General features: G+C 45.8%; 1 protein-coding gene across 3 annotated transcripts in view; it reads left to right on the top strand.

Moving 5' to 3' along the window:
* Positions 1 to 3,686: 3,686 nt before the first annotated feature.
* Positions 3,687 to 16,103, top strand: part of LOC134932303 (TRPM8 channel-associated factor homolog) — an 82,861-nt gene continuing 70,444 nt past the window's right edge. The window contains exon 1 of one of the 3 annotated variants that reach the window (XM_063926617.1): positions 3,687 to 3,957. In XM_063926617.1, coding sequence (XP_063782687.1) covers positions 3,847 to 3,957 — 111 coding nt within the window. In that variant the 5' untranslated portion in view covers positions 3,687 to 3,846. Of the gene's footprint in view, positions 3,958 to 4,197; positions 4,550 to 16,103 lie in introns of those variants that run through there. The other 2 variants (XM_063926616.1, XM_063926618.1) reach the window with 2 other exon arrangements.

The raw sequence follows: 16,103 nt of genomic DNA, 5'->3' as shown, positions 1-16,103 counted from the left end.
CATAATTTTCTATCGGGGGGAACCCACGCATCATCACACACTTTATTTAATTTATCTGATTCAGGAAAAACTATGGTAGTTTTTTCACATCCCACATAATACCCTCTTTTGTGGTACTTGTAGTATCAGAAATACGTAACACCTCCTTCATTGCCTTTAACGTGTGGCCCTAATAAGGAATACGTTTGTTTATTCACCGTCGACACTGGATTCAGTGTCCCTGTCTGTGTCTGTGTCGACCGACTAAAGTAAACGGGCGTTTTAAAACCCTTGACGGTGTTTTTGAGACGTCTGGACCGTACTAATTGTTTGTCGGCCGTCTCATGTCGTCAACCGACCTTGCAGCGTGTTGACATTATCACGTAATTTCCTAAATAAGCCATCCATTCCGGTGTCGACTCCCTAGAGAGTGACATCACCATTACAGGCAATTGCTCCGCCTCCTCACCAACATCGTCCTCCTACCTGTCGACACACACGTACCGACACACAGCACACACACAGGGAATGCTCTGATAGAGGACAGGACCCACTAGCCCTTTGGAGAGACAGAGGGAGAGTTTGCCAGCACACACCAAAAACGCTATAATTATATAGGGACAACCTTATATAAGTGTTTTCCCTTATAGCATCTTAATATATATATAAGCATATCGCCAAATTAGTGCCCCCCCTCTCTGTTTTAACCCTGTTTCTGTAGTGCAGTGCAGGGGAGAGCCTGGGAGCCTTCCCTCCAGCCTTTCTGTGAGGGAAAATGGCGCTGTGTGCTGAGGAGATAGGCCCCGCCCCTTTTTCGGCGGCCTCGTCTCCCGCTCTTAACGGATTCTGGCAGGGGTTAAATATCTCCATATAGCCTCCGGAGGCTATATGTGAGGTATTTTTAGCCAAAATAGGTATTCATTTGCCTCCCAGGGCGCCCCCCTCCCAGCGCCCTGCACCCTCAGTGACTGCCGTGTGAAGTGTGCTGAGAGGAAAATGGCGCACAGCTGCAGTGCTGTGCGCTACCTTTAGAAGACTGAGGAGTCTTCTGCCGCCGATTCTGGACCTCTTCTTACTTCAGCATCTGCAAGGGGGCCGGCGGCAAGGCTCCGGTGACCATCCAGGCTGTACCTGTGATCGTCCCTCTGGAGCTGATGTCCAGTAGCCAAGAAGCCAATCCATCCTGCACGCAGGTGAGTTCACTTCTTCTCCCCTAAGTCCCTCGTTGCAGTGATCCTGTTGCCAGCAGGACTCACTGTAAAATAAAAAACCTAAGCTAAACTTTCCTAAGCAGCTCTTTAGGAGAGCCACCTAGATTGCACCCTTCTCGGCCGGGCACAAAAATCTAACTGGCTTGGAGGAGGGTCATAGGGGGAGGAGCCAGTGCACACCACCTGATCCTAAAGCTTTACTTTTTGTGCCCTGTCTCCTGCGGAGCCGCTATTCCCCATGGTCCTTTCAGGAACCCCAGCATCCACTAGGACGATAGAGAAAAGAGAATTATGAGAGCCCACCACCTCACCCATTTTTGTTTCCAGCTGACCAGTCCTCTCACCCAGATCTTCAATAGAACTCTGGCAGGATTTAATTCAACATGGCTCTAAACTCAGATGTCACTTTGGGGGAAATTTACTAAGATTCGTATTTTCCAGATTCAGGTCAAAGTTCAATCACGAATGACATCGAAAGTGTAAAACTGCAACTTTTTGAATTTATTACGACTAATTTACTAAGCTGTCGTATTCGGGTTTTTCTTTTGTTCCGATGTCATTCGTGTTTTTTTATTGTTTTTTACGGCAGTGATTAGCAAAACACTGCCGACTTTTTTTACAATTAATCTCGGCCGGATCTGTGTGATCCGTGCTGGGGTTCATTTTTTTTATTTTTTTATTATTAAACACTGTGGGAACTTTCTGCTCAGCGGTGACGTCACTTTAGGTCAACCGCAGGGCAGAAAGTTCCCAGCATTGGTTACAATGTAGCGCATAGGCGCTACATTGTAACACTGCCGTGTGCTGCCTGTCAGTCAAGACAGGAGCACACAGCCGATCAGGAGAGTGCTACAACGTGGCGCTCCCTGATTGGCTGAGGAAACCCACTTAGACAGAAGTCAGAGTGGGTTTTCTGGCAGTCGGGAAAAGGGGATCCATGTGAAAACATGGGTCCCCTTTTAGTGCGTGGCTCGGGTAAGCGTTTTGTTTTTTTTGTCAAGTACGTGGATTACAAAGGATTTCTCCGAGGACCCTGGGCCCCTGGATCTCGTGAGTATAATTTCTTCAACAGGTACCCCTTGGATTCTACTGGAGAAGAGGACCGACCTGCGTGGGAACATAAGGTAAGTATGTATGTATGTATGTGTGTATGTATGTAATAAAATTATACTTTCACGGTGTGTGTGTCTTGTGTTTTTTTGGGTATTTTTTTAGTAGTAGTACTACAGGTACCAGCGGGCCCGTTTTTCCGCCGCATGCTGGTACTTGTGGTTTTCCAAGTACCAGCATGCGGGGGAGGCTTGCTGGGACTTGTAGTACTGCTACTAAAAACAATATATTTTCTTTGACAACAAAGGCTATCAGCCCCCCCATCCGCAGCCCATTGGATGGGGGGGGGGGGGGGGGACAGCCTCGGGCTTCACCCCTGGCCCTTGGGTGGCTGGGGGGGGACCCCTTGATTGAAGGGGTCCCCACTCCCCCAGGGTACCCCGGCCAGGGGTGACTAGTTGGATTTTTGATGCCACGGCCGCAGGGCACTATATAAAAGTGACCCCCGGCTGTGGCATTATCTGTCCAGCTAGTGGAGCCCGGTGCTGGTTTTAAAAATACGGGGGACCCCTACTCTTTTTGTCCCCCGTATTTTTGGAACCAGGACCAGGCGCAGAGCCCGATGCTGGTTGCTTAAATATGGGGGAACCCCTGTCATTTTTTTCCCCATATTTTTGCAACCAGGATCGGCTCAAAGAGCACGAGGCTGGTTATGCTTAGGAGGGGGGACCCCACGCAATTTTTGTTAAAAAAATAAGCACTTTCCCACCCCTTCCCACTGATATACATGCACGGATCTCAAGGATCCGTGCATGCCTATCTTATCACGAATAAAAAATAAAAGGTCTGTTTTTTTTAGCACTTTTTTACGAGTTGTAATTTTTCACGGCAGTGTTTGTTTTTTTTTTGCTTTGCACTTCTTAGTAAATGACCGATGGTGTATTCATTCGTGATTTTTTCCTAGGACTTCAAAATATTACGAATGCCCTCATCACTGCCGTGATTATTGCTTAGTAAATTACCGAGATGACACTTTGATGAAAAAACGGCATCTCGGTCAAAATCGGGAGCTTAGTAAATTTACCCCTTTGTCTTTAAAGTGATGTAGCAACAGCTTCATACTGCCCACAGTTAATGCTTCGCTATCCTCTAGATGTGGTGAAGTCATTGGAAGGGGAAGCAGACGCCAGAGGAGAGGACAGTATGGTCGGGGTTGTTGAGCCAGTCGCAGGAACTCCAGCCTCTGGAGGCCTGTTGTGATAGGGAGAAGGCTTAAAAAAGGCGACCTGAGAGAACGGTCTGGAGGCTTTATGCTTCTTCGGAGGCATGATACTGCACGTGTCAGAGAAGATCCTAATACAGTAGAAAGTGGGTTGCAGCGGGACCTCTTTCTAATAGAAGAATGACCGTGTTGCATGTAGAAATGTGTCGGCTAAAGTGACTGCGGGGAGGTACTAGGAGAACGTAATGCAGAGGAGGTCTCATCTCAGCGCAACATTAATAGATCCGGTTCATGGGAGCGACCAGCAGCATCCCCTAACAGAGGGGCCCCGAACACAGGAACCAGACAACCCGTGCATACTATAATCCGCACTGCAGAGCCTCAATGAAGCATCACAGTGGTATCTCAGGCAGGTCTGCTCAGCACAATGCTGTGGGAGGCAGGCCCACTGTCCAGGGACCACCGATGAGCGGGGCCGCAACTGGAGGCATATCTGTAAGTCGCAGCTGGAAGGCTCGTTCCCCACCTCCTGCTGTAATGTTCCTGGGAGCAAGGAGAGGTCGCGTGGGGCATCTCATGGGGGAGCGGGGTGCTTAACAAAGGCCCTAAGGGAACAAAAGGTCAGCCCCAGGGTGAGCCCGTGCAAGGCTCGGCACCTCGTCTGATCCGGCGGTATAGTAAGAGCTGCAATGCCTGCCGGTAAAATGTGTGTGCAAGGCCATGGAGGAGGAGCGCACCACAAGCAGACTGGAGCAGAGGTTTCTGCCGCGTCTCCATCCGGCACCCGGGTCTAAAATGGCCGCCGAAGCTCTGAGTCACCCGCTCCGTCGTCCCGCTTGTCTCACCCTGCTCTCTCCGTGCGGCTGGTCCCAGCGGCTCAGGAGGGACGGTCCAGTGGAGGGAGCAACGAGAAGAGGCTCCTGTCAGGCTCACCAGGAGGGATCACGTCATGGCCGGAGGAGCCATCCACAAATCGAGGCCACGGCTTGTAGGTGGTGGTCAGGCCTCAACCCGCAGGAGCCAGGATACCGGCTCCCCGATTCCACAGCGCTGGCCCACCACAAGCACGGCCATCTCCTCTGCAGGGGTAGTTAATCTGTAGCTAGTAGGCCCCTTCTGTAACGATATAAAGCCTAAAAGCTCCGTGGGTATGAGGGAGCTCTCTGAAAAGGCTGCCAGTCAGTACAGTCTCCAGGCCACGCCCCCCTGCTTTGGCTATTTTACCTTTTTCTCTACCAGTCTCGGTACCCAGGTCTTTTCTCTGCTCTTTACAAATGCTTTGTAATAAATGTATTTCTCATGATAAGAAATCCAGGATAAATCATGGATGTCTTGCAAAATCCTCTATATCAGGAGGTTTAGGTCTTCTTTTCACCTGTTTCTGTGTGTGTTCACCTAAACCATGTTCTCTCTAGGTGTAAGTGGTTTTAGTTAATGCCTATCTACAGTACAGGAAGAAAAAATGTCCTTACAGAATTCTGGTCAGAAAACTGTACATTGACTCTTAAGACAGGTATACACTAATTAGAGCGATGTCAAGCCGATATGCCATTTTGTAATGACATATCGTCTACATCGCTCAATCTGTATGCATGATTGCACTCTCCCACTGCATGATTGTGCTCTCTTGCAGGTCGCCATTGACTGTCACTGGTTGTCCATGCTGCACATCAAACCTAGAGTTATCGCTAGCATCCTTTTTTGTGAAAATTAACATTGCTGCAGTGTGTACGGGCAATCCTCGCTAGCGTGCATTCGTTCCAAATGGTGCTGGTTCTGAAAATACGGGGGACTGCTGTTTGTTTTGTTCCCCATATTTTTAGAGCCAGGACTGGCTCCAAGAGCCTGGTACTGGTTCATAAATATGGGTGACCCCTGCCCGTTTTGTTCCTCTTTTTTTTTTGTACCAGGGCTGGCTGGAAAGAACATTAAAATGCTCTCCATATCATTATAATTAATTAAATTCTTCATTAATAAATCCTCCTTTCCCCAGCCAAAATTATATTTTTCAGCAGAATGTTTCAGCAGACAGATTAGTCTGCTGAAAAATTGGACAAGTGTGCAGGCATGGATTGGATGTAGAATCTGTGAGAAGGTCTGCAGAAGGATTGTATAAGGGGGGTCATTCTGATCTGATTGCACGCTGCAGTTTATTGCAGCGCTGCGATCGGGTCAGAACTGCGCATGCGCCGGCGCTGCAGTGCACCAGCGCATGCCAGACGACTGAAGGTTGTCGGGCCGCTACGATCACCTCTGCCTGATTGACAGGCAGAGGCGGTCGCTGGGCGAGACAGCAGCGTTTATCCGCTGCTTTGTGGGCGCAGTCTGGCCAACGCAGGCGTGGCCGGACCGAACGGGGGGCGGCCCGCAGCGGCTGCGTGACGTCACACGCAGCCGCTGCAGGCCGGCGAGTGATGAGTAGCTCCCAGCCAGCATGTTAAAGCTGCGCTGGTCGGGAGCTACTCTTAAAGTGCAAAGGCATCACCACTGTGCAATGCCTTTGCACTTCTGCGGGGTGGGGGTGCCGGCACTGACATGAGGGGCGGGATAGACCTGTGCTGGGCGTCCCCCTCGCATGTCAGTGTGAATGATCATAGCTGTGCTAAAGTTAGCACAGCTACGATCATCTCGGAATGAACCCCAAGATCTGTAGTCTGATCTGCTGAGGATTTGACAAGTGTGTACCTAGCTTTATGAAAAGTGGTGTTGTCTTTATTATGTTTGCCTTTTTAAAAATTAAATATTAAATGTCTGTTAAGTCAGAAGCCGTTGAAAAATCAACAAACAAAAAAACAGTCTGTGAAAACTGAAACCACAAACAGGCTGAAAAACAAACAACAGATTGGGGACACATTACAAAGATTAATGGAATTACTGTAAATTTGGATAATATATTTAGATCCATATTTACCCAAGCTAAATCACCTGCTGGAGCCACTTTCACAGATAGTTCTCATCAGTCAGACAGCCAGGTTGGGACATGCAGGGATATCTTATTTCAACAATCATAGATCCGATGTGACCTTGTCACAAGCAAATTATATGTCTCATGTGACATGTTCTATTAACTGTGGGGCCAATTTATCAAATCATATTAGCACGATATCCGCTGAAACCATACATTTTCTCTTACGTCCTAGAGGATGCTGGAGTCCACATTAGTACCATGGGGTATAGATGGGTCCCTTGGGAGCCATGGGCACTTTAAGAGTTTAATAGTGAGGGCTGGCTTCTCCCTCTATGCCCCTCCTACCAGACCCAGTTTAGAAAATGTGCCCGGAGGAGCCGGTCACAGCTAGGGAAGCTCCTAGGAGTTTTTCTAGTTTTGTTATTTAAAAAAAAAAAAAAGAGTTAGGTACAGGGAGGCTGCTGGCAAAAGCCTCCCTGCTTCATGGGACTTAGGGGGGAACAGGAACCAACCCTAGAGGTTAATGGTTCTCTGTCTCCGCTGACAGGACACTGAGCTCCTGAGTGTGATTATCGCAAGCCCCGAGGCGACCGCTCACTCCTGCAGCACGGCCGCCACCCCCTAACAGAGCCAGAAGATAGAAGAGTGGTGAGTATGATGCTGGCGGCTCGGGAAGCGAGTCGCCAGTGGTAATGGTGGCACAAGGGTGAGAGCTCAGTCCTGTCAGGCTGCGCTCCGACGGCTCAGCAACATGGATATATGGCGCTGTGAGGGGCATCCTGGGCTGCAACGTACTACAACACTGGTCAAACTACGCTAACGGGCTAATCCCACTGTTAGCAGCAAGGTACCTCAGGCCAGTATAAAAATATAAGTGCGGGAAGGCGTGCCATTACAGGGGGCGGGGCTTCTCCTCAGAGCGGATTCTGCACTCACCAGCACCATTTTCTCCCTGCAGATCACACAGACAGAAGCTGCCAGGGAGCGCTGCCCTCCACATAACTCCAGCTTACCTCTGTGGTACCAGGGTGTTATAGACAGGAGGAGAGTGTTATATATATTAACCCATTAACGTGTTATATCAGCGCTGGGCTTATTGTATATTACACTGCCTATTGAAGCACTGTGTGGCTGGCTCCTTATAGTCTGTGACTCTCTGAAAGTACTCTGGTGGAAACTGTGGCTGACATTTTCCTGTGTATGTGCATTGCTATATAGATGACATTATCATGTCTAGGGAATCTGTCTCTTGTGCAACAGAGTGTCTTTCTTCACCTGATGAGTCTATGCCATGTACGCAGGACTGCAATGTGCTTTCCCAGCCCTCTGAATATGAACCCCCATGGGTGGATTCCTTAAGGGGAATGATATCTCAGATTTCATCTCGGATGTCATATAATGAGAAGCAAACACAGGTTTTGAAAAACTATGTAGAGATGTTGCAATGTTCAGCTGCCAATACCTCATCTAGGTCCCCCCTATTTACCCAAAGAACCGTGCTCTTGCCCAGATACTGCAAGTTGACACGGATACCGACTCTGATACAGGTGATGGTAATGGGGATATGCGGGGGTGGGGGGAGGCATCCCTTGGTAAGGGGGTGCAGCTTATGATTGAGGCCATTAGGGACATTTTACATATTACTGAGAAAATACCTGAGCAGGTAGAGGAGGCTTATTTTACAGACAATAAGAAAACCTCCCTTACATTTCCTGCGTCTAAGGAATTAAACGCATTGTTTGAAAAATCCTGGGAAAACCCAGAGAAAAAAATTCCAGATCCCAAAAAGGGTTCTCATTGCTTTTCCTTTCCCTGAGGAGGACAGGAAAAATTGGGAAAACCTGCCAGTAGTAGACGCTTCGGTATCTAGGTTGTCTAAGAAGGTGGTTTTACCTGTCCCTGGGTCCACCGCTTTGAAAGAGCCGGCAGACTGCAATATTGAGACTACTCTCAAATCACTATACACAGCTAATGGCATAGCTTTAAGACCCATTATTGCTTGTGCGTGGATTTCTAAAGCCATAGTAAAATGGTCAGGCACTTTACTAGAGGAATTAGATTCCATGGATAGAAGTGACATTGAATGATTTTTACGTCACATACAAGATTCTGCAGGTTTCATGGTGGAAGCCATGAAGGACCTGGGGCATCTTAATGCGAGGGCTTCTGACATGGCTGTCTCGGCATGCAGGGGACTCTGGCTGCGCCAATGGTTGGCGGATGCAGATCCAAGAAAAGTGTGGAGAACCTACCATTCACTGGTCAGGCTCTGTTTGGGGAAGCATTAGATGCGTGGATCTCCATGGCAACTGTGGGTTAGTCTACCTTTTTTCCCTCTGCAACACCACCGAATAGGAAATCTTATCCTACGTCTGCTATGCAGTTCTTTCGGGCCGCGAACGTTAAAAAGTCCAAATACCCTTCCACTTTCTTTAGAGGAGGTCAGGGGAAATCCAGAAAACGTGCACCAACAGGTTCCCAGGAGCAGAAACCTGTTTCTGCGTCCTCAAAACGGTGGAGATCGGGCAGGTAGGAGCTGGAGATCGGGGCAGGTAGGAGCAAGACTAAGGAATTTCAGTCACGTCTGGGCGTCATCAGGCCTGGACCCCTGGGTACAAGAAATTGCTACTCAGGGGTACAGACTGGAGTTCCAAGAACTCCCGCCTCACAGATTCTTCAAATCAGGCTTACCAGCTTCGCTGATAGAAAGTCCTATCCTACAGGAAGCCATTCGATGATCTCAGGTCTGGTGGAAATGATGCTACTCCTCCGCAAGCAGGGTGTGAACATAATTCTTTGACCTGCTGATAAAGCGTCTTCCAGGGAGAAATTGTTACAGAGAAATGCTCTCTCAACTCAACTTCTCCAGGATCATGGATGGATCCTGAATCTTCCAAAGTTGCATTTGAAGCCGACAAGGAGAGACTGTCCTTACTGGGGATGATTCTCGACACGGAAGTTCAGAGGGTGTTTCTACCAGAGGAGAATACGTTGGTGATAATTTAAACAATGGTCCTGGATGCCCTGAAGCCAGCCCCGGTGTTGGTTCATCAGTGCAATGCTCAACAGTATGGAAGATTTCATGCACGACCCTTCCAACTGGATCTCCTGAACAAATGGTTGGGATCTCATCTTCACATGCACCACAGGATACATCTGTTGCTGAAAGCCAGACTCTCACTCCTCTGGTGGCTGCAAACTTCTCACCTACTAGAAGGCCGCAGGTTTGGGATTCAGGATTGGATCCTCCTAACCACGGATGCAAGTTTCAGAGGTTGGGGAGCAGTCACCCAAGGGCAAAACTTCCAAGGAAGGTGGTCAAGTCTGGAATCCATCCTTCCAATAAACATTCTGGAACTAAGGGCCGTGTACAATGGTCTTCTACAAGATTGTGTTAGAAGCGGGCGACTGTGGCAGAAGCTCCATCCGGCTCCTGTTTCTGTCAGTGTGCGCTATTGGAGAGACGTCATGGCGTCTTTCCCATGGTGCAGAGGAGTGGATGCCGGAAGACCCACAGCGGTCGGACGCAGGAGTGGGGCTTGGTGAGTATTGTGTTTTTGTTTTGTTTTTTTCATATGTGTGAGTGTATTAGCGGTGCTTCTACTGCTAACTACTGGGGGCAAACTACAGGGGGGCAAACTACAGGGGGGCAAACAACAGGGGGGCAAACAACAGGGGGGCAAACTATAGGGGCTAAACTACTGGGGACATTACTACTGGGGGGCAAAACTACAGGGGGCTAAACTACTGGGGGCATAACTACAGGGCAGGGGCGTCTTAAGCGAGGAGGGGGCCCATGTGGAGACTCTGGGTGTGCCGTAGACTCCAACACTGTGCCGGAGCCTACTGCGCAGGTCTCTGGGAAACATGGTGCCCACCATGTTCCGGATACAAAATTCAAACTGCGCTTGGGATTTTTTGCGCGAACGCAGCAGCTGCAGCGCCCAACGCTGTACTCCGGAGAGGTGAGTACTAAAATATGGGTGCAATGTGTGCAGTGTGGGCACCCCCTGGAGCCAGGGGCCCATGTGCACCGCACACATTGCACCCATGATAGAAATGCCAATGCTACAGGGGCTAAACTACTGGGGGCATTACTACTGGGGTCTAAACTACAGGGGGCTAACTGCTGGGGGCAAACTAAATAGGGGCTAAACTACAGGGGCTAAACTACTGGGGGCATTTACTACTGGGGGAATAACTGCAGGGGCTATAACTATAGGGGCCAAACTACAGGGGGCATTACCACTGGGGGCTAAACTACAGGGGGCTAAACTACATGAGGGCTAAACTACAGGGAGGCTAAACTACTGGGGGCATAACTACAAGCGCTAAACTACGGGGGCATTACCACTGGGGGTGCTAAACTAAAGGGGGGGTAAACTACTGGAGTCATAACTGCAGGGGCATTACCACTGGGGGCTAAACTACTGGGGGCATAACTACAAGGGGCTAAACGACTGAGGGCATAACTACAGGTGACATTACAACTGGGGGCAATACTACACGGGCATTACCATTAAGGGCATTACTACTGGGGGCACTACTAATGAGGGCATTGTAAAGGAGGCACTTCATAAGGGGCATCACTCCTGTGGACATAAGGGGCACCACTACTGGGGGCATTACATAAGGGGCACCATTACTATGGGCTCTATATAAGGGTCACTCCACTGTGGGCACTACCAGTACAGTGGACATTGCATAAGGGGCACTACTACTGTGGGCATTGTATAAGGGGCACTACTGCTGTTGGTATTAGGTGTATTACGGGTAGCTACTACTGTGGGCATTATGTGTATTAGGGGTGCTACTAATGTGGGCTTTGTGTATAAGGGGCACTAATGTGTGTTATAACATGAATAAGGGACACTATGTAGTGTAATGTTAATAAGATTGTGCTAACGTGTGACATCATTTTAATTGGGGATACTATTGTGTGACCACGCCCCTTTCTTTTTGAGACCACTCCACTTTTTGGGGGCACACGCAATACCTTTATTACATGGGTGCTGGAGGGGAGGGGGGGTGAGTTCCACCACCTCTCTAGGTTCACTTTAAGCACTGATCGCAGGGATGGTCTACGAGTGAACATTAATACATTCTGTGGTTATATCATTTCTTAAAGACGTTTTTTAGGGGGGTACCCACAAATATTAAGTATCACTGCAATGTACTATGGAGTAACCAAAGCAGATATTGCCATATCTGCCTCGGCCTCTCCATTTCTGACAGGTTTCTATGGGGGCTGCAAAGCTGTCAGATTTACTTAGATCTGGAATGCAGATGTGAACTTCAATCTGAACACATCACAGCCCTTTTGGAGCCCTGCCCTGCATGTGAGTTTTGATACATTCCGGCAGTATATAATTTCTTATTGTTGTGAATACTATATATAGTAGCCATTGCTTTCTGTTCTCTGATAATTACCATCTCAGGGAAAAATACTTTATTATTAAAAAAAAAAGCTTTTTTCCATGAAAAGTAAAAAAATAAAATTTTTTTTTGCTCTTTTAGGGGTCTATTTACTAAGCCTTGGATGGAGATAAGGTCGCTGGAGATAAATGACCAGCCAATCGGCTCCTAACTGCCATGCCACAGCCTGTCTTTGAAAAATGACAGAAGCCTATTGGCTGGTACTTTATATCCAGCGACTTTATCTCCATCCAAGGCTTAGTAAATAGACCCCTTAGTCCAGGTTGTCTATTACTCTGTGCAAGTTGCCGACTCAGGATCCAGCAAAAGACCATCACACTTCCTCCTACATGTTGTGTCATGGGGTGTTTACACATTGCCCTTTTAAAATTTAGGCTTAAACACACAGATAAGCAGCCAAATAGCAAATATGCCCCACATGCTGATGAACCATCCTTTCACGTACTCAATGGTATGCAAAATCCTTGTATGTTGAACTTTTACAGTTTGAATCATTGGTCCATAAGACCTTCTTCTAGTCTTCAATAGTCCACTGGTGGTACTTCATGGCTCAGGAAAGCCTATTTTTTAATTACTGCAGAAAATATGTAAATTCGTAATTGTTCCCAGAAAAAAGCCTTTTTATAATGAAGAAATTGACATTATTTTTCAGGTTGTATTAACCTAAACTTTTTTCTTCTAATGTCCAGCAGTTTACCGCTTACCTTTGTACAATTCCAGGTATTTCACTGGGCTGAAGCTTCATAAATTTCAATAAAACTGGAATAACAGGGGTGCTTTAAAACATTTAACTTTTAGTGTATAGTATATTATCAATATGGCCATACACACATATAGCTATACACATATATGTAATTAGGCTTAAGGTACCTAGAAGAGGTATATATTCTATATAGAAGAGCCCAATTTTATCCAAACATAGTTCATCAACAAGATATTGCCACTGTTGGATAAACATCTAAAGTCAGTATAGGGTATTTTTACCGATCTAGTTTGAAAATAGTAAAGTAATTCAACAACTACATTTTTGATATTAATAAGAAATAGGCATTTGGGTTTCATAGAAAAAAGGCAAATAATCTACAAATGACCCAGCACTATGATCCCAGTGTTCCTTGACATAAACAGTCTGTACCTAGGAAAAAGTTTTTATGGATCGGGGTATGTACCATTTTTAAGACACTATTTTTTTTTTTTTTTTTGTATATATGTTAAGATACAAGTATATTCCAATGGGGAGTCTCCTTTTACATTAGATTTTGGATTTTATTGCACCAGTCTACTCATTGGATAAAGCCACATTGGGAATTGTTACATACTTACCTTTCAGAATCATTTTGGTATTGTATGTATTAGCCTTTAATATTAACATTAAAATTAGGTATACTTCATGTTGGAACTCCAAACTTATTATCCTTTATGTTAATTCACCCACTTAAGATACCCCTGAGGAAGTCCGTTGGACGAAAAGCGTAGGGTTATAAATCCATTGTCTAATCCAATAAGGTGGAGGAAGGTTATTGTACGACACTCTCCAGTATTGGTCATGGCATGTTAATTTCTATGTATGTAAGAATTACTGTTTTAAAAGACTATTGGATTTTTATAAACAACTGAAAAATATATATTTGGTATCTTTTACTGACTGGCCATTTGGCCCCTTTTTTGGGGTGATTTCTTTCTTATCTTGGTGAGAGAGTATTTCCTATAGGATTGCCTCCACAACCATAATTGGATTGACACATACAGAATAAGAAGACTCATACATCTATGAATCTTATCTTCTATGAAACTGTATCACATTAATGGATCTTTAAATGTGAATATTTGAGAACAAGATATAATCTAAACTCACTTTATGTGAGCGCACTCTGGAATTGTATGTGGGTTATATCTAACAGAGGTACCCCCAAGAGTTGCAGCTAACTTTTCAATGAGCGTTAGATAAGGGTATTTTTGTTATTGTGTTACATATATATATATCTCCAAAAGTCATGACTTGGCACTAAAAGGGTCACTTACCTGGTGCCCTCCATGACATTTCATCAGTGACGTATGGTGAGGTAACTGGCTCAGTGCCTCACTGGCTAGTACCGGAGACAGATTTACACACACTATATGAGCCCAAGGGGTATGGGTCATTGAGTCGACATTAACTAGGTCGACATGCATTGGGTTGACCACTAAAGGTTGACATGCACTAGGTCGACAGGGTGTCTAGGTCAACAGGGTAGTTAGGTCGACATGTGCAAGGTCGACATGGGAAAAGGTCGACAGGAGTTTTTTTATTTTTTCTTGTGTCCTTTTCTTCGTAGAGTGATGAGGAACCCCAATTAGTGCCCCACATGCCCTTGCATGGCTCGCTTCGCTCACCATGCTTCGGGCAAGGTTACCGTTCCCAATTGTAGCCCATGTGGATCGTAAAGTACGAAAAAGGACAATAAATGAAATTTTTTTTTTAAAAACTCATGTTGACCTTTTTCCATGTCGACCTTGCACATGTTGACCTAATCAGCCTGTCGACCTAGTGTATGTCGACCTTCAGTGGTCGATCCAATGCTTGTCGACCTAGCGACCGCAACCCGAGCACAGGGGTTCATGTGTGCATTATACAAATGCCGCCCATGAAGTGACTACCACTAGATGCTTCTCCCAGCACACCAACAGCCCAGTAGCGCACGTAGGGGGGGGGAGGGGGGGTTCTGGTTGCACAGAAACCCCCCTGATGGACTGATTTTTGGTTTTTAGAGACGGAGACAGCTGTGTCTCCCTCTCAAGAAAAGCCGCGACCGCGTTTCCAATCGCAGCTACCGCTGCAGGGAGCTCTTGCCTGCAGTCTCCCTACAGCATCTGCTAGTGAGTGGGAGCTGCTGCTCGTTCACAGCAACTCCATATGTCCTCCTCACTATGCTACGGCAGGCAGTGTGTTGTATTATGTATGTGCAGTCTGTCTTTGTGAATCTTTTCATTTTATATATATATATATATATATATATATATATATATATATACATACATATGTATATATAATATGTGTGTGTGTGTGTGTGTGTGTGTGTATATATATATATATATAAACCCCCCACAGTAAATCCTGCATTTGCCCCTGCAGCCCCTAGCCTCAGTCGTTTACAAGATGGTGACCCTGCAAGCAGAGGTGTAGCCAGAACTTTGTGGTCCCCAGAGCAACATTTTGAAGGGGCCCCCGTCCCAGTGCTTCTAGAGAGACACTTCTCTGCAGCAGTTTTTCATTGTATGCCCTATAATAGTGCCCTAGCTCATTTTTTGAACCATAGTAGAGCCTTATTTAATGTTATCCCCATAGTAGTGCCCTAGTTTCTTTTATGAATCGTAGTAAGTTCACCCTATGTCACATTAAAAGCTGCCAGTACACATTATGCCACACAGTACCCCCAATTCACATTATGATATATAGTGCTCCCCGTTCATAATGTGCCTCATTACAGTTCCCCAGTTCATATTATATAACATTAAAATGCCCTCTAGTTCATTTTATACCTTTAAAGTTGGGTCCATCTTTTTGAAACACCCTGTATATATCTCTTTTTATTGCATTTGTTTTTCCCAATATTGAAGAAAACAAAGCATATACTGGCAACCTAAAAGATGTCTGGTACTTTATGGTGCTTAAGTCAATACAATTCACTGAAACAAACCCTAAAAATAGTGTCCAAATGTGCAATGTATGTTCTCTTCCTTAAAGTGTTTAGAAGATTTAAAAAAAATAAGGAACAGAGTCGAACCTTGTTCTGATCATAATAGAATACAATAAATCTGAAATTATAATAGAACAAGGGTGCCTCCTAGTGCAATATTTACATCACACCGCCAATGTCTCATATGCAGCTTATCTGATAGTAAACCACTAATGCTTCCACACTGAATGTCTGGAAAAAAAAACATTCTTGCAATATATTTCTCATCAAGAAAAATAGAAAAAAAAAATATACAGTACAGAGTGCAATACTGTTTTCACTCAGGTCATGATGACAATACACCTGTAAATATCATCAATATGCCAGGAGAAAAATGAGGCACCAATAGAGGTGAGGAGCAGTGTTAGCCTTTTAAAATATAGGATATAAACTATATGTATGTATACTGTATATATACTATGAGATATATATATATATATATATATATATATATATATATATACTGCAAAAGTTCCAAAGATTTGGAGGTGCACTCTCACAAAGACAACTCTTGTATCAGCTTCTCATTTAGATCACCATTATTTTATTGTTGACGTTTCGGTCTGGTCACAGGCCTTTAT

Source organism: Pseudophryne corroboree, chromosome 6 (assembly GCF_028390025.1).
Source record: "Pseudophryne corroboree isolate aPseCor3 chromosome 6, aPseCor3.hap2, whole genome shotgun sequence".
In the NCBI taxonomy this organism is placed as follows: domain Eukaryota; kingdom Metazoa; phylum Chordata; class Amphibia; order Anura; family Myobatrachidae; genus Pseudophryne; species Pseudophryne corroboree.
The sequence above is the reverse complement of the archived record's forward strand: the minus strand, read 5'-3'. Positions and strand labels throughout refer to the sequence as shown.